This window comes from Anomaloglossus baeobatrachus, chromosome 8 (genome assembly GCF_048569485.1).
Source record: "Anomaloglossus baeobatrachus isolate aAnoBae1 chromosome 8, aAnoBae1.hap1, whole genome shotgun sequence".
Classification (NCBI taxonomy): domain Eukaryota; kingdom Metazoa; phylum Chordata; class Amphibia; order Anura; family Aromobatidae; genus Anomaloglossus; species Anomaloglossus baeobatrachus.
Window position 1 is genome coordinate 67,707,843 of NC_134360.1, and position 27,057 is coordinate 67,734,899.

At 43.1% G+C, this 27,057-nt stretch overlaps 1 protein-coding gene across 1 annotated transcript in view; it reads left to right on the forward strand.

Annotated features, from left to right (window-relative positions):
* The window catches only part of CACNG2 (calcium voltage-gated channel auxiliary subunit gamma 2), a 168,825-nt gene that overhangs the window by 106,052 nt on the left and 35,716 nt on the right, over positions 1-27,057 (forward strand). The window contains exon 2 of the mRNA XM_075320840.1: positions 19,286-19,369. Coding sequence (XP_075176955.1) covers positions 19,286-19,369 — 84 coding nt within the window. The remainder of the gene's footprint in view (positions 1-19,285; positions 19,370-27,057) is intronic.

The window sequence follows — 27,057 nt, forward strand, 5'->3', positions numbered from 1 at the left end:
CTTAAGTCCGCACCACCCAGGGGATTGGACTGGATGGAGCCCAACAACCCACCAACACAGAACAACAGACGGGGGTAACAAAAACTCAAACACACAAAAAAATCTGCACATGGGAATAACAGAAGGTGTGCGGGTAAGGGTACAAAGAAAAGGAGGTAGAAGAACAACTCCGAACAAATGCAGCAGATAGCAGCAGTAGTAACAATACGTCCTCTCTGCTCCCTAGCTAGCTCCTAACTGAATAGAATAACCAGCAACAAGTCCAGGAAGCAGAGGGCTTAAATCCCGGCCAGCAGTTGATAAGCTGCCAGCTGAGCCAGTCTACTGCTCCAATAGAAGGTGCATTAACCACACAAGTGCCTAAAGAGAAAAACCCATTTAAAGTGCATAGTCTGATTGATAAGATGAGAACTAGCACGGAGCCTGCCCCTATACACGTGACAGAGGTGCATAGCAGTTCTAAGATGGGCCTAAATTCATTAGGAGGCACGTGAATTTGGCACATCTTACCCCTGTGCTCCCTTTATTAAAGGGAATTTGTCACCAGGTTTTTGCTACCCTATCTGAGAGCTGCATAATGTAGGGGCTGAGACCCTGATTCCAGTAATGTGTCACATACTTTACTAGCTGCTGCTGTTTTGATTATAAATTATTCTCTAACAGCGGAGTTTTGTATAACCCTGCCCACATCACTGATTGGCAGCTTTCTGTGTACACTGTGGATAGGCAGAAAGTGGCCAATCAGTGATGTGGGCGGGACTAAACTACCTGACAGGACACCAAGTAGGCCTCTAGTGATAATCACCTGCTGATAAAACTGTCATTTTATGAAAACTACACTAAGCAGCCCACTATATGACAAATTGATGGAATCAGAGTCTCTGTTGCTTCATCATTCTGCCCTGACATTAGGTAGCAAAAACCTGGTGACAGATTCCTTTTAAAGAGAAAATAAATCTAATTTAGGTTGTTGAGATTCCTGACAATTGTTCAGAAACCACCCAGAAGGGTGCGGTCACAATGTGACTACAGGTGTCAAGCAAGGAACAAGTGGATTCCAAGGAGTGGCACAACACAGTAGAAACACCAGGGTAAGGACACACGGGGGTAGGGGAGAACCTAGGCGAGTGATGCAACAAAAAGGGTACACCAGGGAAACAACACAATGGTGGGCCCTGTTACTAAGGAGAGGGGAACAAAGTCACCGCCTAGCACTCATCTGAGGCTGGTCCTTATATTCCCTAACATCCCTGGACAGATCCTTTCCCCCATACGCCAATCACATGCCTAGACCCTAGGCCCTGAACTCATACTAAGTAGTGAAGGCTAGCAAGATAACACGAAGAAGGTAAGACAAACGGGTGGGGAAAGACACAACAAAAAGCACTTCTTGAATTCTTCCATAGGAAACTTCGCAGCTGCAATAGTAATAACACCTCAGCTATGCAGCAACGAGCACCTTCAACATGGTCAGCATAGAAATGAGCTATAGCCGGCAGAGTGAGGAGCGGATATTTATAGCAGAAGGGAATGACTGCAGCTGAAGTTACAACTACCTGTTTGATCACTGCAGGATAGAAATGAACCCCTTCAGCAGTGAATAGAATTAAATAAGCTCCAACTTAGGGTAAATGGTGAGAGGTCATTAAAGAGGATCTGCAATACACAATGTGCTGTGACCTTTTGATCCCAGGTCGCTCTGAGATCACATCAGGCCACGACACATTTGTGAGAGGGGCACACACAGAATGGTACACATGCAATATAAAACATGGGATCCAGACCCCCGGCATTCTTCTTTCAATTAAAAGGAAAATGAATATAAAAAATGTTGAAAAAGTAAAAAGGTTTACATACTCTTTAAGTTCTAATGTGCTGAGCTGCTGAAGTTTAGTGAAAAACTGGAGAGTTGGACATTCGGATGCCCATAGCAGAACTGAAGAGCACTATAATAGCCACTAGAGCTAGAAATGAATATTAACCCCTTAAGGACGAAGCCAGTTTTGTCCTTAATGCCCAGGCCATTTTTTGCAATTCTGACCAGTGTCCCTTTATGAGGTTATAACTCTGGAACGCTTCAACAGATCCCGGTGATTCTGACATTGTTTTTTCGTGACATATTGTACTTCATGATAGTTATAAATTTAGAACGATATTTTTTGCTTTTATTTGTGAAAAAATCGGAAATTTGATGAAAATTTTGAAAATTTTGCAATTTTCAAACTTTTAATTTTTATGCCCTTAACCCAGAGAGTTATGTCACACAAAACAGTTAATAAATAACATTTCCCACATGTCTACTTTACATTAGCGCAATTTCTGAAACAAAATGTTTTGGGGTTAGGAAGTTAGAAGGGGTCAAAGTTCATCTGCAATTTCCCATTTTTTCAACAAAATTCACAAAACCATTTTTTAGGGACCACATCACATTTGAAGTGACTTTGAGAGGCCTAAGTGACAGAAAATACCTAAAAGTGACACCATTCTCAAAACAGCACCCCTCAAAGTACTCAAAACCACATCCAAGAAGTTTATTAACCCTTCAGGTGCTTCACAGGAACTAAAGCAAAGTGGAATGAGAAAAGCAAAAAATAAAATTTTACCCAAAATGTTGCTCTACCCCAAATTTATTCACTTTTAGAAGAAATAACACAACAAAATGAACCCCAAAACTTGTTACCCACTTTCTTATGAACGCGCCAATACCCCACATGTGGTCAGAAACCTTTGTTTGGACAAATGGGAGGGCTCGGAACAGAAGGAGCAATATTTGAATTTTGGAAAGCAAATTTGGCTGAAATAGATTGCGGGCACCATGTTGCATTTACATGTCCGCTAAGGTACCTAAACAGCAGAAACCCCTCACAAGTGACACCATTTTGGAAACTAGACCCCTTAAGGCTTCTATCTAGGGGTATAGTGAGCATTTTGGATCCACAAGTACTTCACAGATTTTGATAACGTTACGTTGTCACATTGAAAATTTTCATTTTTTTCTCAAAAATGTTGCTTTAGCATCAATTTTTTCACTTTTTCAAGAGGTAATTCCAAAAATTTGACCCCAATGTTTGTTACCCACTTTTTTATGAGCGCGGTGATACCTCACTTGTGGTCTGAAACCTTTGTTTGGAGAAATGGGAGGGCTTGGAACGGAAGGAGCAATATTTGAATTTTGGAAAGGAAATTTGGCTGAAAAAGATTGCGGGCACCATGTCGCATTTGGAGGACCCCTAAGGTACCTAAACAGCAAAAAATCACCACAAGTGACCCCATATTGGAAACTAGGCCCCTCAAGGAATTTATCTAGATGTTTGGTGAGTACCCTGAACCCCCAGGAGCTTTACAGAAGTTTATAACGTTGAGCCATGAAAATAAAAAAATAAAATTTTACCACAAAATTGTTACTTCAACCAGGTAGCTTTTTTTTTCACAAGGGTAACAGGAAAAAAATCACCATGAAATTTATTGCGCAATTTCTCCTGAGTTTGTTGATATCTTGTATGTGGTGGAAATCAACTGTTTGGGCACACTACAGGGCTCAGAAGAGAAGGAGTGCAGTTTGACTGCAAAATTGGCTGGAATCAATAGCGGACGCCATGTTGCATTAGGAGAGCCCCTGAGGTGCCTAAGCAGTGGAGGTCCCCCACAAGTGACCCCATTCTGGCAATAAGACCCCTCAAGGCTTTAATCTAGGTGTATATTGAGCATTTTGAATCCACGAATACTTCACAGAATTTGATAAGCTTAGGTTGCCATATTGAAATTTTCATTTTTTTCACAAAAATGTTGATTTAGCGACACATTTTTCACTTTTTCAAGAGGCAACAACAAAACGTGTACCCCACAGGTTGTTATCTAATTTCTTGTGAGCGCAGGGATACCCCACATGTGGCCAAAAACCTTTGTTTGGATAAATGGGAGGGCTTGGAATGGAAGGAGCACCATTTGAATTTTGGAAAAGTTGAAGTAAATTGCGCGCACCATGTCACATTAGCAGGGCCCCTTGGGTACCTATACATCAGAAACCCCCCACAAGTGACCTCATTTTGGAAACTGGACCCCTAAAGTATTTTATTCAGGAGTATAGTAAACATTTTGAATCCACAGGTACTTCACAAAACTGTTGCTGTAGCAACAAATTTCTCACTGTTAAGGGGGCTTTACACGCTGCGACATCGCTAATGCGGAGTCGTTAGGGTCACGGAATTGGTGACGCACATACGGCCGCATTAGCGATGTTGCTGCGTGTGACACCGATGAGCGATTTTGCATCGTTGCAAAAACGTGCAAAATCGCTCATCGGTGACATGGGGGTCCATTCTCGATTATCGTTACTGCAGCAGTAACGATGTAGTTCGTCGCTCCTGCGGCAGCACACATCGCTATGTGTGACGCCGCAGGAACGAGGAAGCTCTCCTTACCTGCCTCCCGGCCGCTATGAGGAAGGAAGGAGGTGGGCGGGATGTTCCGGCCACTCATCTCCGCCCTTCCGCTTCTATTGGGCGGCCGCTCAATGACGTCACTGTGACGCCACACGGACCGCCCCCTTAGAAAGGAGGCGGTTCGCCGGTCACAGCGACGTCGCCGGGCAGGTAAGTATGTGTGATGCGTCTGCGCGATGTTGTGCGGCACGGGCAGCGATTTGCCCTTGTCGCACAACAGATGGGGGCGGGTACCCACGCTAGCGATATCGGGACAGATATCGCAGCGTGTAAAGTAGCCTTTAGGCTATGTGGCCATGATCCAGCGACACGGCGTCTAGTACCCAGTGTCAGCCTCCTGCAGAAATGTGAGTGTTGTCCACTGGAGAACGCAGCTGCCCATGCCCACGATTTGGGTTCAGGCTGCTGTGGACTTTAGCTCTATTCTACCTGCAAAGAACACTCATCTCCGCAGCATAAATTGACATGCTGAGGCTCGGGAAGCTGCGCCACAGGTCGATTTATGCTGCGGAGAAAAGAAACAGTGGGCACGGGATTTCTAAAAATCCTGCCACTGTGCTTCTACTGCACAACGCAGCGTTATGGACGCAGGGAAAACACTCTGCGCCCAAAACGTTGCAAACCCTGATTGTGGGCACATAGCCTAAAATGCTACAATGGATGAATGGATAGATGTCAAACATATATAACGTCCCACCCCCCTGCATATTCTAAGCTGGCGCCCTTTAGTGCCTTTCATGTGACACTAAAGGATGCCTAGCCTTGTATTTAGCCCAAAAAAAAAAAAAAAATAATTAAAATAAATGACATGGGGTCCCCCCTATTTTTGATAGCCAGCTAGGGTAAAGCAGACAGCTGTAGCCTGCAAACCACAGCTGACAGCTTCACCTTGGCTGGTGATCAATTTGGAGGGCTCCCCAAGCTGTTTTTTTTTTTTTAATTATTTATAAATAAATAATTAAAAAAAAAAAACAAACGTGGGGTCCCCCCAAATTAGATCACCAGCCAAGGTGAAGCTGACAGCTGGGGTCTGGTATTTTCAGGATGGGAAGAGCCATGGTTATTGGACTCTTCCCAGCCTAAAAATAGCAGGCCGCAGCCGCCCCAGAAGTGGCGCATCCATTAGATGCGCCAATTCTGGCGCTTCGCCCCAGCTCATCCCGCGCCCTGGTGCGTTGGCTAACGGGGTAATGAATGGGGTTGATACCAGGTGTGTAATGTCACCTGGCATCAAGCCCAGCAATTAGTTATGTCACGGCGTCTATCAGATACCCGACATAACTAATTGACAGTAATAAAAAAAAAATTGACAACAAAAAAAAATTTATTTGAAAAAACACTCCCCAAAACATTCCCTGATTGACCAATTTATTGAAAAGAAAAAAAAAATCCACTGTAATCCATTTGGACGTCCCACGTCGCCTCTGGACCTTCTAGAATATGGGGGACACGTTCAGGGAACGTATCCCCCATTTTCTAGGAGGGCAGACCCTCCATTTGAGGAGAGTGGGTGCAAAGAATCTGCACCCACTCTCCCCGGGTCACAGCTGCAGACTCTGTGCAGCAGCAGCAGCCAGCGTCCTGAACACAGGAAGCTGACAGCTGCGCTCTGCTCATGTGACCGGAGTCTGCAGAGAAGGAGCCGGAGGAGGGGGCCGCGGGGGATCAGCGCTCCGGTATGTATGACACCGGGGGACACCAGGGGGGGTAGGGGGGGACCCGGCAGGGCCTAGGGAGCAGGTTTCTGTCGTATGTGTTATGGCACATACGACAGAAACCATAGGAACACTGTAAATGCGGCCGGCGCGCTGCTGTGCTCTCCGATGCGCGCGGCCATCTTGGATTTTCGGGAGGGGGTTGGGGGTCGGGGGGGGCACTTTGGGGATACCGAGGGGACCGGAGGGAACCGGGAAAAAGATTTATCTCCCATCTGGCATGTTTGATCATGCCAGATGGGAGATAAATGATTTTTTACCGGCGCGGTCATTTACTATAACTTGATGATCGGTATACGGTGTATACCGGTCATCAGGTGAGCGGGGACCGGAAAAACCGGCCCGAATCATGATCTCCAGGGTCTCAGCTACCCCCGGCAGCTGAGACCCCGGAAATTTTCTGACTCTGGGGGGCGCTAGATCCTTTTTTCCGACCGCCGTTTTAAAACGGCAGAAAGGAATAAGTACCCTTTTTTAGTGCCGTTTTAAAACGTAACGCGGTCGTAATGGGGTTAAATAATATAATTATAGTTGTCCTCTTGTTTTGTTAGCCTGTAACATTTCCCTGAAACAGTCACCTTTGTAAAAATCAATCATACATAAAACACATGGGGTTAATCTCCTGATAATCGGTTCCATTTTTTAGAGGTGAAAAAGGAGGTTGGTAGCAGCTATTTTTGTTCTACTGTGTATAGGAGAAAGGGGGGAGGCTTCTGCTGCAGCCAGTTGTCAGCTACACACAGAAAAAGGAGGAAAAGGCAAGGAAGACATGAATGACTTCTCTACACAGAGAAAAGTTCTGTCACTGGTGTGTCATGGGTGATTTCTGGCCATAGAAGGTCACAGCTGCACAATATGCTCCCTGACTTTCCATTGTTTCTGCTGTCAGTATTCATTGTTTTAGGTAGCTTTCCTGCTGGATTCATCTCTTTCCCTTTTGGACCTTGCAGGAGCTCGCCTTCCACCCAGCTGCTGAGCATCAGCATTCTCTTGGTGCTTAAATAACCCTTCCTTCCTTTGTACTGGTGCTGGTGATAGTCTTCAGTTAATTCAAGCCTGGTTGCAAGCAGGTGGCTTGTACTCCTCTGTGGTATTGTTGCTGAAGTTTGCTGAACTTCTACCTGAGTCATCTGTAGATAAGAGGTTCATGTATTTTCCTCCTGTGTGTCGCCCTTGTGTTTTCTTTAGTGTTTAGTGGTGTTGACGAAGAGCTCATCCCATCCGTTCACCCTACTTAGGGCCCAGCACTATACCTAGGGTCAGGTATCCGGCTCGACGCATAGGTGCGGAACCTATCTACGGTAGTGAAGGACCCCAGGGACCAGCAGTAGGTTTGGTCAGGGGTCACCATCTTCTTCTTCTCTAGACACAGGGTTTCCCTTCCTTTCGATTTCGCCATGCACTTGGTGCTTCCTTGTACCTAGCGTGACAATTTCTTTATACCGTTCTCAGTTTTAATTGTAATACTATACAGTGTATCAAATAAAAAGGCATTTTTTTTTAATTTATTAGCAATCCTTTAATAGATCCCTGCCATCCATTACATGTTGGATCTTTCAGTTTCACAACTGACTCCGAATGTAACACTTCTTCAAGCAAGCAAAGCCACTGTTATATGTATTAGTCTAGCAAAATGAATGTTCTGCTTAATGAATACATTAATGTGGAATAAGTGTAGTATCTTACATCAATGACCTAGATCGATGTAATCCACAAAATAATATATATTTATTTTTTTTTCTATAAAAATGAATAGGAATTGCTTACATTTTCATTGCTGTTTCTGTTCATTTGAATTACCCGAAGAGCTAGATCCAACATTGCACCTGGCACTCAACGGGAATCCAATCGCACCACTGTTTTCAGTATAATATGTCTTTTATTTAGACCGAAGCATGAAATGAATGTTACACTTAGACGGCATTAGAGCTCCTTATTATTTACCTTCTACTTTCTGAATTCATTTGTATCACATACAATATGCAGACACAAATCGGTAAATAGTAACCGGTATATGTTATCTCCAGCAGAGTATGGCTGTTACAGTCAATGTACAGTATGTGCCAAAATATAATTTGAATATTAGGCATTGCTAAGGCTATTTTGGCAGAGTTATAGATGACAATTGGCAAATTAGTAGATTTGGAGAAAATTGATTGGTTGGATCCCCTCCATTGGTCATGTTGGTAGTCTGTGGAAGTCAGACTGGAAACTGAGAGCCATCACCGCCCTCTTCTTTTGGTTAGCCGACCTGGTGAAATGTCATCATTGCAGTGTGATATCACTCCAGGCCGGTGTCACAAAGTGATTGTGGGATAGAGAGGGACAAGGGATCCTAGGCTATCCCTAACTTCATGGTTACTCCTGATGGTGGAGATGTCTGAGTTCCATGCCATACTCAGACTCTAAAGGGTGCTTTACACGCCTTGCTATCGGTAACAATATATCGTCGGAGTCACGTCGTTAGTGACGCACATCCGGCGCCGTTACCGACATCGCAGCGTGTAACACCAATGAGCGACGATCAACGAGCACAAAAACGTGAAAAATCGTTGCTCGTTGACACGTCGCTCCTTTCCTTAATATCGCTGCTGCTGCCGATACGATGTTGTTCGTTGGTCCTGCGGCACCACACATCGCTATGTGTGACGCTGCAGGAGCGACAAACATCTCCTTACCTGCCTCCACCGGCAATGAGGAAGGAAGTGTGTGGGTGGGATGTTACGTCCCGCTCATCTCCCCCCCTCCGGTTCTATTGGCCGGCTGCTTAGTGATGCGCCAGTGACGTCGCTGTGACGCTGAATGCACCTCCCCCTTGAGGGAGGGATTGTTCGGCGGTCACAGCGACGTCGCTGACAAGGTATGTGCGTGTGACGCTGCCGTAGCGATAATGTTCGCTACGGCAGCGATCACCACATATCGCTGCAACGACGGGGGCGGGTGCTATCGCACGCGACATCACTAGCAATTGCTAGTGATGTCACAGCGTGTAAAGCCACCTTAACTCTGGCACACCAAATATAGAAACAGAGAGTTATATTATATGTATACATAAAACAGGTTACAAAAGTGCTGTGAATAATACATATATTTATTCACAGCACTTTTGTCACCTGTTTTATGCATACAGATAATTAATCCTTGATGAAGGCCAATTTAAAGGCCGAAACGTCGGATTGAATGGACTATCTGTAATTTTGTATCTATTCCATATTAAAGCATCACCAAAGAAAGCAACTCTACTTTTTTTTTAATCTACCTTCATATCTATATTTGGTGTGCCAGAGTTATGCTGGCTTTACACGAGACGAGCTATCGTGCGATGCATCGTCGGGGTCATGATTTTCGTGACGCACATCCGGCATCGTTCACGACGTCGTCTCGTGTGACACCTCCGAGCGACGCAGAATCGCTCACAAATCGTGAGTCGTGTACTCGTCCCTCAGTTTTAAAAAATTGTTTAATTAAAATGGCGTTGGTTGTTCATCGTACCCGGGATAGCACACATTGCTTCGTGTGACACCCCGGGAACGATGAACACAGCTTACCTGCGTCCCATGGCACCCGCCGGCTATGCGGAAGGAAGGAGGTGGGCGGAATGTTTACATCCCGCTCATCTTCGCCCCTTCGCTTCTATTGGCCGGCGGCTGTTTGACGTCGCTGTGACGACGAACGTCCCTCCCCCTTTAGGAAGAGGATGTTCGCCGCCCACAGCAAGGTCACTCAGCAGGTAAGTACGTGCGACGGGGGTTTCACGACTTTGTGCGACACGGGCAGCGATTTGCCCGTGACGCACAAACGACGGGGGCGGGTACGATCGATCATGAAATCGCACAATCGGTCGTCTCGTGTAAAGCAGGCTTTAGAGTCTGACTATTACGAAATTTATTACTCTAGAGCACCCGTCGCCAGGTGGTTGAGACAGACATTACATTTTCTTCTGAGTTCCATGCCAGGCTGACCAGAACTAATCTGATTCGCCCCTTCCACCAGAGAGAGAAGGGGCAGGAGTGAGATGGAAACACAGAAAAAAACAGACAAGGGAAAACCAAAACTGTGACACACTGCACACATACAGAACTAGACAATAAAAAACGAAGGAGAAAAGCAAGAGCAGGAAGGTAGCTACAAAAAGAAAAAAGCATTTACTTCACAACCGCACTCAGCAACAAGTACCACAATCACCAGATAGTCTGGATCACAACACCCCACCAGACCAGCTAAGATAAACTATAACTAGCATAGAAAGAAGAATGTAGCCAGCATATAGAGAAGGGGATAAAATGTAATTGGCTCCTCCACAACATGTGATCAAAGAATACTAACAAGCAGACTAGCAGAGATCAACTCTTATTAGCCTGCCCATGAACTACCACTCTACAGGTGTCTGCCTGCATTGATCACCGACACCAGAGAAGTTATCAGGTGGAGTGTGAGAATCAGTAGTCTAAACAGATCTTGATGCCACCATGACAGTTTGTAAAAATCTCCATGTAACACCCGGGTAATCAAAAGAAAAACTGCGGTCTGATGCCGTCATGTATCATGAGATTCCTCTCCAGCATCCACAAATAAAAGATGTGGCCAATGGACGGCCAATCAATTTCCACTGATGTTTTATCGTTGCCAATATGGGTAGGAGATTGACTAATACTATTATATAGGTACCGATAGATGGATGGCTCCTCTGGACTTAGTACTGGCACGAATATATTTTTGGTAAATTTGTATGATCAGTCATACATGGCTGCTGACGGGATTTGCATTACTTCATTTATAATGTAAATTGATTGGAATAGTTAAGTGGTCAGAATTATTGAATGAACGATGAACTGCGGTCGGCACAATTCTATTACTGCCATTACATTGTGTTGATTCATTTATATGGTCTGCAGTATTAGGTCACAGTCACACATCTCTTTCCTTTCCATTTTTTTTGACCATCAAAAACAGTCAGCTTTTCCCCTATGTGTCATCTGTTTTGCATTTGTTTTTTTTCTCATCTATATTGTCACTTAGCAATAAAACTGTTATAAAGGGATGAAAAGTGGATTGAAAATGGATACTTTCAGCTTTTCACCCATTTTTAAGAACTCCTATAGACTTGAATGGCCGATTATAATCCGCAAAAAAGGATCAGAATTGGACAAGCACCGAGCTTATTGGAATGGAGACACATGGATCAGTTAAAATAAAAAAATGGATGTGTGAATAGTTCAATTGAACGCTATGGGTCAGTTTTCTGTTTTAAAAACTGACAGCACATGGGTGACAAAAATTAATGTGTGAATGTGCGCTTAACTTGACATTTGGCTACTAATAAATATATTTAGACCCAATGTTCTACTGTGCAAAAAAAGTTCCAAATGTTCCAATATCTACCATCCATAATTCTGACATGAAGACATGAGCTGCTTTCACTGTAAAATGATGATAATTGTAGTTGACACTCTACATGATACTGCTTTTCAGTTGCACAGACAGGCTCGGGCATCCACCAGCTATGCTCTTGTTAGTAATCGAACTTGCAGGAGTTAATTTCTGCTAGCCTGTGGATTGCTGCTTGAGTCACATGTTGCAGGAGACCTATCACAGTCACCTCCGCCCTTTTTAAGATGGTGGAGCCTGGTCTCCTATGCTGATAATAGCTCTATGCAATCTCGGTTCTTGTGCTTAGTTATCCAGTTGCTGGTTAACCTCTCTGTGCTGTTTGGTGTGTTGTGGAAATACTCTTGTCTTATAATTTCTTTCCTTCTTTTAGTTTCCTCCTGATCACTCATTGTCTATATCTCTGTGAATGATTGCTGTGAGTTTGAGTTTTGGCTTCTCCCCCGTCTGTTTACTTATGTTTGATTAATCACTTCTGTCCTGCCTCTCTTGTGGGTGGAGGGAGGGTGCCTCTAGACCAGGGTTGTTCAGGAGCTAGGGTTAGGAAGGTGGCCTAAACATCGCCACATTCAGGCGTATCTTTAAGATCAGGGTCAACCTTGTGGCAGGTTTTTCCAGCTTCATAAAAAATCACCGATGCATCAAATATTTTTCAAGGACAGGAGAAAAAAGACCTATTTTTAAGGACTGTGCTTGAATTTCTGAACATTTGGCAACACTGCACCAGAATAGTCTCTTTCTTTCTCTATAGTCCCCGGGTGGCTTTTTCTGAAAGCCATACCTGATTGCAGTCATTCAGCCAAACGTTGATTCATGCTGTCTATAGTTTGGGCAGCATGAATGGACTGACAAGTTCCCTTTAACATGTGAAGATCCAGTTAGCACTTTGATAGAGTGTTACTTATGCATATTTAATGACAGATGTCAGCATAAAGCAGCCAGTTATAGGGACCTTGTCACATCGTTCTTGATGGCCAAACTAAAAATATATGTTCTACTGTTAAATGCCGCAACATTCCAGAGAAAACCATTGTGAAGGGGCAGCTGATGGGGAGATCACCAATCCAATATGTGTGCCCCCGTCGGCTTCTCCCCAACCGCTCAAATAGACTTACAGGTCGCACATATAAATACATAGGGCGAAACTTGTTAATCTACAGTATCTAAGCACACAGGGAGGAGCTTGCAGAGACATGCCTTTTGGACTAGTCACATAGTCCCTGACCATACTTCCAACTATGTTGACGCTATAGATGTTAAGAATGTAAGAGCGGCTCGCTGATTCATGCTGGCCGTGGATCAGGCATCATTAGTCATGTGATAATTGCACTTTAAAAATATTTGCACAAATGAAATGTTTAGTCAGGCCCATTGTTGTGTCATGTAAATAGATCTGAAAGTTGATATCTCTTGCAATACTCAATATGACTGTAGGAAAACTACATCCATCGTCTAATTTCATTTTTATGACGAGCTTGAAGAAGCCACCAGTAACTCAAGTTTTATTGTAGCGCCCAGAGAAGGGGGTACTCACTCCCGGGTGTTAACAAATGGGAATGTCCCTCTGGTGGCCGTTGCCCGGTCCTGTGCTCTGGGCCCCTTTTGTTAATGGGGTGTATTTACAGGGGAGATGAGTTTTTGTCATGTGACGCCACCTGCGCGTTGCAGTTAAGGATGGGCAACCGCTGCTGCTCAATGTGGGTACTCTCAGGGATGGTGGTAGTGGCAGCTGTGATGGTAGACCCTCCGCAGGTAGGGCTGTGCCTGGGAGATGTAGAGGGGCAATAATGGAGACCACACCGGGTTGTCTTTAACAGTATCTACTCACTGTGGACCCAGGGATTGCTGGTTCAGGTCCTAGGAGGACCAGTGCCTATGTAGTGACCCAGGTTGCTCTGTCCCCAGTACTCTCTGTACATTGTGTCCCCGTAGCGTGGAGCGTTTGGGAACCCTGACTGTCCCTTTTGGGGTACAGTGTCCTTCTCCGTACAGCGGGCAGTGAGGACCCTGCGGGGAGGTAAGTGTCAGAACCCCGATCCTAGTTTACTGCTGATGCCCCCGGATTATTTGGTTCAGTGAAGTTCGTGAAGGTGTCCTCACCAGGCAGGTATTTGTCAAACAGCCTAAAACTTGCGCTTCACCTAGGGCCCTGTGCCCCATGCATGCTCCGGTCCCTGCGGTATCTCGGTACCCGTCCTGACGACCTCTCTCCTGTGCCCCCGGGTTCACCGTTACACCTCTCCTGTGTGCTCCTCGACTCCTCTCTGCCTGACTGACCCCTCCCACCAGGCTGGCTATACCCAGGGACTCGTTCCCATGGTGACCATCCCCTTACGTGGTTAACCCTCTATGCCCAGTGTGGAGAGGAGAACTAGGATTTTAGATGTGTTTTGGTGGAAAAGGCACTGATACGTCAGGTCCCAGGGGGTAGGTCCTGCATCCCCAAGAGGATGCAGTTCCCTGCAGTGCCCTGAGGTTCTCAGGGGCGCTACATTATTATAAACAAATCTTGTAGAGTTGAGCTTCCGCGGAGCCCTTTGGATTATTAGACCCTTGTAACGCCATGCATGCATTGAACCGCAACATAACGACACTCTGTGTCCTGCTATACAGAAGGGGAAAATGTAGTAAGAGATTTGAGCGCTCTGGTCTGTTGATCAATTTAATGTTATTTTGGATTGAAAGATTCAAATTTTCACATTAGACCACATACACCAAGATGATCATTTCTGTTTTCACTTCACTGTGTAGACTATAACATCATCTGCAGAGTCATCTCATCAACATTATCACTATTAGAGGGATGAGGATTTACGGTAATGGCTGATGACAGCTGTATTCTAACATTTTACACAGAAAAGGCTCAGTCTGGAACTACCCTGCCAAATCTTTGTTTCTGGTGCTGTATATCGTTACCTAAAGAATATTAATTTATACTTTTCTCACCATTCATTGCATAAAACATACACAGCCTACTTTACTTTCTATATAAAATCATGGCCAAAAGTGTTGGCGCCCTTGAAATTGTTACAGAAAATGAAGTATTTTTCTCAAAAAATTATTGCAATTACTCATGTCTTGTTATATACATGTTTATTTCCTGTGTGTGTATTGAAACAACACAAAAAAATGAGGAAATAAAGGCAAATTGGACAGAATTTCCCACAAAATTCCAACAATTGTTGGCACCCTCAACTTAATATTTGTTTGCACTCCCTTTAGAATAAATAACAGCAATCAATCACTTCCTATAACCGTTCACAAGCTTCTTACATCTCTCAGCAGGAATTTTGGACTCTTCTTTTGCAAACTGCTCCAGGTATCTCATATCTGAAGACGCCTTCTCCCAACAACAATTTTAAGATCTCTCCACAGGTATCGATAGGATTTAGATCCGGACTCATTGCTGCCATTTCAGAACTCTCTAGCGCTTTGGTGCCATCCATTTCTGGGGGCTTCTTGAAGTATGTTTGGGGTCATTGTCCTGCTGGAAGACCCATGACCTTGGATGTAAAATCAGCTTTCTTACACTTGGCACTATATTGCTACCCAAAATCCTTTTGTAATCTTCAGATGTCATGATGCCTTGGACACAGTCAAGGCACCCAGTGCGAGAGGCGGCAAAGCAACCTCAAAACATCTTTGAGCCTCCACCATATTTGACTGTAGGTACTGTGTTCTTGTCTTTGTAGGCCTCATTCCATTTTCGGTAAAGAGTAGAATGATGTGCTTTACCAAAAAGCTCTATATTGGTCTAATCTATCCTCAAGATCTTTTTCTAGAAGGATGTTGCCTTATTAATGTATATTCGGCAAACTGCAGTCTAGCTTTTTATGTCTCTGTGTCAGCAGTGGGGTCCTCCTGGGTCTCCTCCATAGCCTTTCATTTCATTCAAATGATGATAGTTTGCGCAGACACTGATGCACCCTGAGCCTGCAGGACAGCTTGAATCTCTTTGGAACTTGATTGGGGCTGCTTGTCCACCATCATGACTATCCTGCATTGCAACCATTCATCGATTTATCTGAGCCGTCCACGTCCTGGGAGATTGGCTACAGTGACATGGGTTGTAAACGTCTTGATTATGTTGCGCACCGTGGACAAAGAAACATCAAAATATCTGAAGATGGACTTGTAATCTTGAGATTGTTGATATTTTTCAAGAATTTTGGTTCTCAAGTCCTCAGACAGTCCTCTTCTAATCTTACTGTTCTACATGCCTAGTGTGATACAACCAATTGTCAGAGGACTCCCAGCGAGCGACACAACAGAAATGGAGCGCCAGGGGAACAATACAACGGAAAGCTCTAGAACCAGGGAGAGGGGAGCAGGGACACCTCCTAACACTCAGCTGAGGCTGATCGCTGCACTCCCTAACATATTTAGATGGGTCCTTATCCCCCTTGCGCCGTCACGTGCCTAGACCCTTGTTGGCCCTGAACTCACCCTGACTAGTGTGAAGACCAACAAGATACTGGTTTCACCACTATAATAAAACAACACAAGGAAAGTAAGACAAACAGGTGGGAAAAAACACAACAAATAGGACTCCATAGCCTCTCCAGCAGGACATTTTCAGCTACAACAGAAATGAACACCTACGCTTCTCCAGAAACAGTCTCCTTCAAAGTGGACAGTATATAATGAACTACAGATGGCATAAGGATGAGTGAGGCGTGGGAGTGGGAGTGGCTGCAGCTGAGCTTACAACTACCTGTAGAATCACAGCAAGATAGAAAGGAACTTTATCACCTTTAGCACCGGATTAAATTAAATACCCTCCAACTCAGGGTAAACGACAAGCAGCTACTAAAGAGGATCTGTGATGAACTATTTGCTGTGACCTTCTGAATATAACATCATGCCATGACACACTTGTGTCAACAATGCAAAGATTGTATCAACTTCTCCCCTTTTTATCTGGATTCAGGTATGATTTTCATATTGCCCACGCCTGTTACTTGCCACAGGTGAGTTTGAACAAGCATCACAAGCTTAAAACAAAGTTGTTTACCCACAATTTTAAAAAGATCCAATAAATTTTGTCTCAACGATTTTTGAGGTTTGTGTGACATTATGTTCAATTTGCTTTTTGTTTTTTTTGTGTGTGTAGGTGTGTGTTGATCCTATACACATAAAGAAAATAAACATGTATGACACAACGTGTAATTGCAATACGTTTCTGAGAGAAATACCTAATATTCTGTAAAAATTTCAAGTGTGCCAACACTTTCGGCCATGACTGTATATATCTCATGCAGTGTCTCTAATAGTGTAACCCCAGGAACGTTTATTTGCGTTTTATGAAAACGAAAGAAAAATTAAATGCATGAAATAGTCTAACAAAAAATATATTACTATACTGTTACTAGAGAGATCTAAAGTCAGAGTGCTCCACAAAATTGTAACTTCTTAGCTTAGTTCTGTATCTGTGTAGGGGATAAAGGGGAAGAGAGCAGTAAGCAAGAATATAGTCTAAAGGCCGCTTTACACGCAATGACATTGCTAACGAGATGTCGTTGGGGTCACGGAATTCATGACGCACATCCGGCCTCATTAGCGACGTCGTTGCGTGTGACACGTACGAGCGACTGCTTACAATGCAAAATACTCACCAAATCGTTAATTGTTGACTCGTCATCCATTTCCCAAAGATCGTTGCTCGTTTAGGACGCAGGTTGTTTGTCGTTCCTGAGGCAGGATACATCGCAAGGTGTGACACCCCAGGAACGGTGAACAACACCGTAACTTGCGTCCTCCGGCAACGAGGTCGGCGTGACTTTCATGCGGCTGCTCTCCACCCCTCCACTTCTATTGATGATGATGATGCATTGAGTCCATTATGTGTCAGTTTCTAAAGGTTTCTTGAAATCATGATTTGGGATTCTGTTATGGATTCTGTCGTTTTCATGGAAGAATTGCAGGGCATGCTACAGTATTGCTATAAAACCTAATGGGGCTGCTAGCAGAGATTCTAACAGATCCTAAAATAGCAGTATGAACAAGGCCTAATTATCCTTTCCTTTACTTCTTAATGGCACTCTGCACTTTAGTATAAAATGACCGTGAACTCTTTCCAGTTTTCAAGCAGCAGTGTGTTCATTCAGTGCCCCTTAAAGAGGACCAGCCACCAGGATTTTCTTATATAAACTAAAGCCAGTGCTATACTGTCATTATCATGCTGATTCTAAACATACCATTAGTTGTGAGATTGGATGTACAGTTTCTGAAATACAGGACAGTAAATTTTGTGAAATACACTGTTACTTGATCGATAGGTGCTGCAGAATATCTAATAGGTGGGTCATGTTTTGCTAGTTATTCCTGACCCTATCTGCTGCCTGTCCTTCCTCCTCCTGTAATAACAGAGACAGGGAAGGTAGGACTGTCAGGCAGACAGGGGCAGGAATAACTAGCAAAACCTGACCCACCTATTAGATATTCCGTTGCACCTCTCATCAAATTACAGTGGATTTCCCAAACTTTACTTGCCTATATTTTAGAAAGTATACATCCGATCTCACAACTAAAGGTATGTATAGAATCAGCATGATAGCGCAAGTATATCACTGGCTTCAGTTTATATATGAAAATACTGGTGGTTGGTCCTCTTTAACTCTGAGGTCACCATTAATTATTTGCCATGCTCTGTCCTTGGTCCATACATATCCTAGGGAAGCCAGTTAGTTTACCTTTTCCATGTGACATCGAAAGTAGGCACTCCAACTCAATAATGTCTGTTATGTCTGCTACTACAGAGTAATGTCCAGTTATCTCTACCAGTGAACAATGGATATAATCCAACTTTTTCCAAAAAGTTTTGATGGTATAAATCCCAAGTAGCTCCACATTTGACAAATATCAACAAGTCAAGCTAGGTAGCAACTATACATGAGTGGACCCATTGAAATTTGGTTCGGCTATTTCTGACGGACTTTAGATGAAGTTCGATTTTGGATCCGGACTTGACCTGAACCCCAATGGAAGTCACTAATTGGGCAGTTTGGCTCTCAGCCTGCATACAGCCAGCCATAAACAGATCACTTCAAGGGGAGTGTGGGCGAACTTTTTCCATATATTTTTTTTTGGGTGCACTCTACATCCAATAGCACTCTTGTTACCCCAAGTGTGAGCCATACAAACATTGCAAATGGTTCGCACTGTGCAAAGCACCGAGCGTACCCGAACACAGCGATACTCAAGGTAGTTGTCAGCATACGTAAAGCACCCGAATTCCGAACTCAAACACTGTTTTTTTTGTAAAGTCAGAACTTTACTTTTCAGGTTCACTTATCTCTAGTAGCAACATCATCCGAGTTTAGCAGAACATGTCCTTCACCCAAACAAAGCTTATGCAACACATAGCTACCATATGCAGAATCGGACATGGGTTTCTTTAGATCACCCTCAAATATTGACACACAATTTTTGGTAAACATTAATAAGATGTGATCGAATTAGAACCTCGGGACAATTAATTGGCTACAAATAGGGTTGACCATTCCAAAATCTTTGGGAACCATAATAGTTTTCGAGCCTGGACCCAGTGTGGATCCTTGGATTTTGTTCTGGCTATGTACAACATGAAAATAGACTCAATTTTGTAAATCAACCAATGGATTTGAAATACAATTGAAATCTGAGTGCAAGGGAACAATAATGATCAAGATGTCGCTTGTACATTTACTGAGTAATTAGTCTGAAATGACAATTCTGAGACAGTCTTTTATCTTTCCCTAGGTAATTTTAAGGGTGTGTGCAAACAGATTGACCACTTTCCAGAAGATGCAGACTATGAAGCAGACACTGCCGAATATTTCCTACGTAAGTCTTTACATCTGTGTTTGTCTGGCTGCCTTATCTTGTTAATTAGTAATGTAATTTATATAACTGTAGAAGTAAAGCTAATGTGGAAAAATTCCACCAGAATGACCCAATCATCTTCTTTTTGAGTTTTGCAATTTCAGGTTTTCACCCAAATAAGTCCATGTTTTATATTTCACAGTAGGACAGCATTCACATGGCCATAGCGCGGGTCCTTGTTGATTTTGCACCAAAATGATCACAATAGAGGGGAGAAAGAGAAAATATGTAATTATGGTAAAAAGTGTCATGTTACCCTATAATGGGATATCTTTCTGGACTGATGGACCCTCAATGTTCTTGAGAGACAGCTATAGCAAACTCCTGGTTGGACACTATAGCCATCTGCTAAGCGCATAGTGATAAAAAAAAGAGACAGTTGCACTCTGAAATGCTAAAGCATGAAAACCATGAATGTAAGAATATAGATATGTGTTACTGCTAAAAGAAATCTAGGTAAAAAATTGGGATATTTAGCATATAAAAATGTCCATTTACATATCTGCCTAGTAGCCACGTCAAGGCATACCTCATATACTGGGAACCTACTCTGAACTGAAGCCTCTCTCTGGGTTTAAAAACCTCCTGTGTATGGGCAAGTAGGAACCTGCTATAGAGAATAAAATCCCCTGTGACTAGTGGAGGAGGGGGGCACGGTCAGAAGGCATGACCCCCATTAATCTAGACAAAAAAAACTGACTGAACTCCCAAAACTGCAATATGAACAGGTGCATAACTGAACACGACATAAAATGACAAAAAAAGAGAGACAGTTGCACTCTGAAATGTTAAAGCATGAAAACCATGAATGTAAGAATATACATATGCATTACTGCTAAAAGAAATACAAGAAAAAAATTGAGATAGTTAGCATATAAAAATGGCCATTTATATATCTGCCCAGTAGCCACGTCAAGGCATACCTCGTATACTTGCTACCTACTCTGAACTGAAGCCTTTCTCTGGGTTTAAAAACCTCTTGTGTATGGGCAAGTAGGAACCTGCTAAATAGAATAAAATCACCTGTGGTTAGTAGGGAAAGGGTGCACGGTCAGAAGCCATAACTCCCATTAATCTAGACAAAAAAAAACTGACGGCACTCCCGAAACTGCAATGTGAACAGGTGCATAACTGAACATGACATAAAATGACAAAAAAAAAAAAGACAGTTGCACTCTGAAATGCTAAAGCATGAAAACCATGAATGTAAGAATATAGATATGCATTACTGCTAAAAGAAATCTAAGAAAAAATTAGATATTTAGCATAAAAAAATGGCCATTTATATCTTTGTCCAGTAGCCACGTCAAGGCATACCTCATATAGTGGGTGCCTACTCTGAACTGAAGCCTCTCTCTGGGTTTAAAAAACTCTTGTGTATGGGCAAGTAGGAACCTGCTATATAGGATAAACATCACCTGTGGCTAGTGGGGGAGGGGTGCACAGTCAGAAGACATGATCCCCATTAATTTAGACAAACAAAACTGATGGAACTCCTAAAACTGCATTGTGAACAGGTGCATAACTGAACATGACATGAAATGACAAAAAAGGAGACAGTCGCACTCTGAAATGATAAAGCATGAAAACCATGAATGTTAGAATATAGTGGGGAGGACAGAAGTTCTGGATCACTAACCATAGTCAGCCAAGAGCACTTCCATGCTAGGTAACATCCAGGGAGCAATTTTGGGATTTAGGTGCCTTGTTTTAAACTTTAATCTTTTATTCAATCTGCTACTAAAATTTCTAGAATTGGCAGAATTTCTGTCAAAACTGTTGACAAACTCCTAGCAATGAGAACCAGTTACCTACAGTATACTTGTAAAAACTATATATTTCTCGCCACCAAAATTCTTGAGTAAACACCATTGCAACATCGAAATTCACAGAAGCCATACACTGTGTGCAGATTTATTAGGCAAATGAGTATTTTGATCACATGATACTTTTTATACATGTTGTCCTACTCCAAGCTGTATAGGCTGAGAGCCAACTACCAATTAAGTAAATCAGGTGATGTGCATCTCTGTAATGAGGAGGGGTGCGTTGTAATGACATCAACACCCTATATAAGGTGTGCTTAATTATTAGGCAACTTCCTTTCCTAAGGCAAAATGGGTCAGAAGAGAGATTTGACGGGCTCTGAAAAGTCCAAAATTGTGAGACGTCTTGCAGAGGGATGCAGCAGTCTTGAAATTGCCAAACTTTTGAAGCGTGATCACCGAACAATCAAGCGTTTCATGGCAAATAGCCAACAGGATTGCAAGAAGCGTGTTGGGCAAAAAAGGCGCAAAATAACTGCCCATGAATTGAGGAAAATCAAGCGTGAAGCTGCCAAGATGCCATTTGCCACCAGTTTGGCCATATTTCAGAGCTGCAACGTTACTGGAGTATCAAAAAGCACAAGGTGTGCCATACTCAGGGACATGGCCAAGGTAAGGAAGGCTGAAAAACCACCACCTTTGAACAAGAAACATAAGATAAAACATCAAGACTGGGCCAAGAAATTTCTTAAGACTAATTTTTCAAAGGTTTTATGGACTGATGAAATGAGAGTGACTCTTGATGGGCCAGATGGATGGGCCAGAGGCTGGATCAGTAAAGGGCAGAGAGCTCCACTCCGACTCAGACGCCAGCAATGTGGAGGTGGGGTCATCAAAGACTGTATCAAAGGTGGAGGTGGGGTCATCAAAGTATGGGCTGGTATCATCAAAGATGAACTTGTGGGACCTTTTCGGGTTTAGGATGGAGTAAAGTGAAGCTCCCAGACCTACTGCCAGTTTCTGGAAGACAACTTCTTCAAGCAGTAGTACAGGAAGAAGTTGTTATCGTTTAAGAAAAACATGATTTTCATGCAGGACAATGCTCCATCACACGCATCCAACTACTCCACAGCATGGCTGGCTAGTAAAGGTCTAAAAGATGAAAAAAGAATGACATGGCCCCCTTGTTCACCTGATCTGAACCCCAAAGAGAACCTGTGGTCCCTCATAAAATGTAAGATCTACAGGGAAGGAAAACAGTACACCTCTCGGAACAGTGTTTGGGAGGCTGTGGTGGCTGCTGCATGCAATGTTGATTGTAAACAGATCAAGCAACTGACAGAATCTATGGATGGTAGGCTGTTGAGTGTCATCATAAAGAAAGGTGGATATATTGGTCACTAATTTTTGGGGGTTTTGTTTTTGCATGTCAGAAATGTTTATTTCTAAATTTTGTGCAGTTATATTGGTTTACCTGATGAAAATAAACAAGTGAGATGGGAATATATATGTTTTTTATTAAGTTGCCTAATAATTCTGCACAGTAATAGTTACCTGCACAAACAGATATCCTCCTAAAACCCACTCCAACTTCCAAAAATATTAAGCTTTGATATTTATGAGTCTTTTCGGTTGATTGAGAACATAGTTGTTGATCAACAATAAAAACAAATCCTCTAAAATACAACTTGCCTAATAATTCTGCACACGGTGTAGGTGGAGAGTATTGCAAAACTTAAAGGTTGTTTCATTAGGACGTGAGCAAAATTTTGGTGTATAAACGCTCCTGAACATTGAAATTGCAACATGAAGAAGGAAACGTCAGAGTTATTAAAATCATAGGATCGATTGTGATGTTAATGAGGGATACATATGTTAATTATATGCAAAGTATGAAAAAATTGAAACATTTTCAAAACATCTCGATTTATTCAGTATCTAGTATGAGTGCGAAGTAGAGGTATTCACAGTTTCACGTATTAGCTGCTACCAATGAGATTATTAATGGCTGTCTGAGGAATGTTCCTCCGCGCTTAATGTACTTGGGCAAATCATCAAGAGCCACTGCTGGCAACTCCATTTGCAATTGGTGTTCAATGATGTCCCAGATGTGCTCTATGGGACATGCTCTACGCCATGGTTGCACATTTAGGACACGCAAGCTGCTCACAGAAGAACGGGTAACATGCGGCCTGGGATTGTCATGTTAAAAAATGGCTCAAGGGGAGTTACGAAACAATCGCCGTCTATCATTACATCCATGACAAAAGAGGATAGACCTCCATTCCAACCTCTATTGCTCCAGTCAGACCTCCATGAAGAGACTTTGATGAGAGAACGTCACATCAGTTCTATCCCTTGAATTATAGTGTAGAGCGGCATAATATATGGCACCTGAACCACTCTAGTCTTCATTCCAGGCCCACTAATAGCTCAGTGTCACATGGATTTGGTCGTTGAACCAGTGGTACTGCCATTTCTCCAAAATGTCCAGGAGTTATTTGTCAACTTGACAATACTAGGCCATATGTTTCTGGTTTCCTACTGTTAGCAGGCCTGGGTGGCGAAACGTGCTACTATGGCCTGCCGCGTCTCCAAACTTGTCTTCCATTGAGCACATCTGGGATGTCATTGGTCGGCAATTGCAAAACAAGCTGCCAGCAGTAGCTTTTGACGATCTTCAGTGCCCAAGTACATTCATCAAGACAGAACATTCCTCAGACAACCATTAATAACCTCAGTGATAGCAGCTGAGGTTGTAGGTGAGGAGATTTCTACACGTGGCGCTCATATGCGATAGTGAATAAACTGAGATGTATCGAAAAATTTGTTTCCATTATGTGAATATCATTAACATGTCTATCCATCATGTGAGTTCCATAATATGTGATTTTTCCTTTTTGGTGTTGCAATTTCAATATTAAGGAGTGTATATTATAGAGGGGGGTGTTCGTCAATAGAAAATTTAGCCATTTTTATGGTGCTTTTAGTTGTCTTTGTCCCATGTCCATGTGTAGCATACGTTCTTCGTATCAGCAAATCCAACATTAAGTATGTGAGTTAAGTTTCCACCCCAAAAACCACAAATCTCATTTATATACTGCAACTAAATTTAGAGGTATAAATTTGACAAAAACAGAAGCTGAAATAAGGAATTCCATGACTTGCTTCCAAACTCCTTTTTACCTTCAATGCCCCCTAAGCTAAAGAACCGAGTGAATTGAGACCGACTGTTGTGGGAATAGTCAGCTATGGTCTTTTATACTGGATTTTTAAGCAGCACATCCCTAGTAACAGGTCTGTCTCAAATTACTCAGGTCATTAGTTCAAAACTGATTTGGTATTGAGCTGAAGACAGAAAAGTGGCTTGGAGCCTGTGTAGAACTCAATCCAAGATTTTGTCTTGTGCCGGGATGCTGCGGTTGTATTTTGTTTTGGTCAGTGCGAGTCTGTGTGCATAACGGACAGCACACAGACTCATAACCTATGTGCCAATGCCCACCAGCAATTTTCCACATGGACTGATAAAACGTTTGCAACATGCACTAGTCTGGTTCCCCTTACGAACCAGACGTGCTCATCCGCTGTTCTCACAAACCCACGGAGTTGCTCACGGGACCAATCCGTTCCAGGACCATAACTATAGTGGGTGAAGGGATTGCCGTTGAACCCTGTCCCTGGCGCCTAAGGGGGTTCAGGAGATTTATTTGGGACATATGATAAGGCCAAAGTAATTAAAGGGAACCAACCATCAGGTTTTTGCCTTATAAATCAGAGACAGTGCCATAATGGCGCTAGGATGCTGTTTAAAAATGATACCTCTAGTTGAGAAATCCGAGGCTTTATTGCAGAGCAATACTTGTCCAAACTGTCCAAAATGACAATTTGTGCACAGGCGTGAGCATCAGGGCGGGACTTTGTGGGTTGGATCATGTGTTATCATTTCTCCTCATGCCTTGCCTTTTTTTCTTTATTTAAATCCCGCGCCATTACCGCTGTTAGCAGCGCATGCGCATTGTTATTGTGACGTTGTCTTCAATAAAATGCTGCCGGAATCAGCTCATATACGTACTTCAATATCTGGCGCCATTTTATTGAGGACGCTGTGGAGATGACCATGAGCAGAGGTGCATGCGCTAATAAAAAATATCAATCTGCGCATGTGCCACCACCGCTCATATTTGTCTCCACAGGGTCTTCAATAAAAATGCCGCCGGAGCTCGCGGTACGCGCTGATTCCAGAGCCATTTTATGGAAGACAATGTCACAATAGCAATGCGTACGTTTCGCCAACAGTGGTAATGGTGGCAGTGGTGCGAAATTTAAATAAAGAAAAGGAGGCAAGGCAGGAGGAGGAATTATACAGAGGACCTGACCCCCAAAGTCCTGCCCCGATGCTCAAGCCTGTGCACAAATTACATCATTTTGGAAAGTTTGGGCAAAGATTGCTCTGTAATAAAGCCTCGTATTTCTTAACTAAAGGTATCACTTTAATCAGTATCCTAGCGCCATTATGGCCCTGCATCCAGTTTATAGGGCAAAAATCTGGTGGCTGGTTCCCTTTAAAGATCTATAATAGTTGAGGCACTTTTGGATATTTTAAACTGGGGCCCACGAGTTTGAAGATACACCACGGGTCAGGTACACAAGTTGGCAAAATGACTCACCCATATTTTGGTAGTGGCCTGTCTTATTAATCTGATGTTTAGAAATCAAATGTAGTTAAATAACCTGTCTATAGGAAACTAAACCTTTTTAATACACCTGCACAACATAGCATTGTTATAATATACTAGCTGTACTACCCGGCTTCGCCCGGGTTAATAACTGCTGTTAACAAAATAGAATGTATTAACATTCCCGGGATAGAATTTATAAATAGAATGTATTAACGCCCAGGATAGTAACTGTCTCTCTGTTTCTCTCCCATTCTCTGTCTGTCTCCCCCTCTGTATATATATCTCAGTCTCTCTCTCTATCTCTATCTTTGTCTGTCTGTCTCTTTCCCTGTCTGTCTCTGTCTCTTTCTCCATCTGTCTCAATCTCTTTCCCTGTCTGTCTGTCTCTTTCCTTGTCTGTCTATCTATCTCTGTCACTTTCCCTGTCTGTCTCTTTCCCTGTCTGTCTCTTTGTCTGTGTCTGTCTCTTAACCTGTTTCTCTCTTTCCCTCTCTTTCTCTGTCTGTCTCTTTCACTTTCTTTCCCTGTCTGTTTCCCTGTGTCTGTCTCTGTCTCTTTCCCTGTCAGTCTGTCTTTTTGTCTGTGTCTGTCTCTTTGTGTCTGTCTCTTACCCTCTCTATGTCTGTTTCTTACCCTGTCTGTGTCTGCCTCTTTCCCTGTCTGTGTCTGCCTCTTTCCCTGGCTGCATTGTGACACGCCAACATTCCATATAAGGGCGTGGCTGTGCATTCTTCTGAAGTTCTGGCTGCACTGTGTCTCCCAGCTCCATTCGCTTTAATGGAGGCAGTTTTTTTGGCGAATAACTGTAAAGAGCGGGGTTGAAATTTGCCCTCAAAGCATAGCCTATGACGCTCTCGGGGTCCAGAAGTGTGAGTGTGCAAAATTTTGTGGCTGTAGCTGCGACGGTGCGGATGCCAATCCTGGACATACACACATACACACACACACACACACACACACATTCAGCTTTATATATTGGATTATTTGGGGGGGGGTTTATGTTTTTCTGAGTCTTTTTGTTTGTCCTATATGGAAAAGAAATAGTTATCTCCTACCCGTAATCTGCCAATTGGCTGTCAATGTATCCGTTCTTCGTTTTAGTATCTTGGGGCCACAAAGATATAGCAATATGGAACGGGCTGCTGAGATGATTGGCTCAATAATATATTTGTATGGGGGGTATTTCATGCACAAATATTTACCA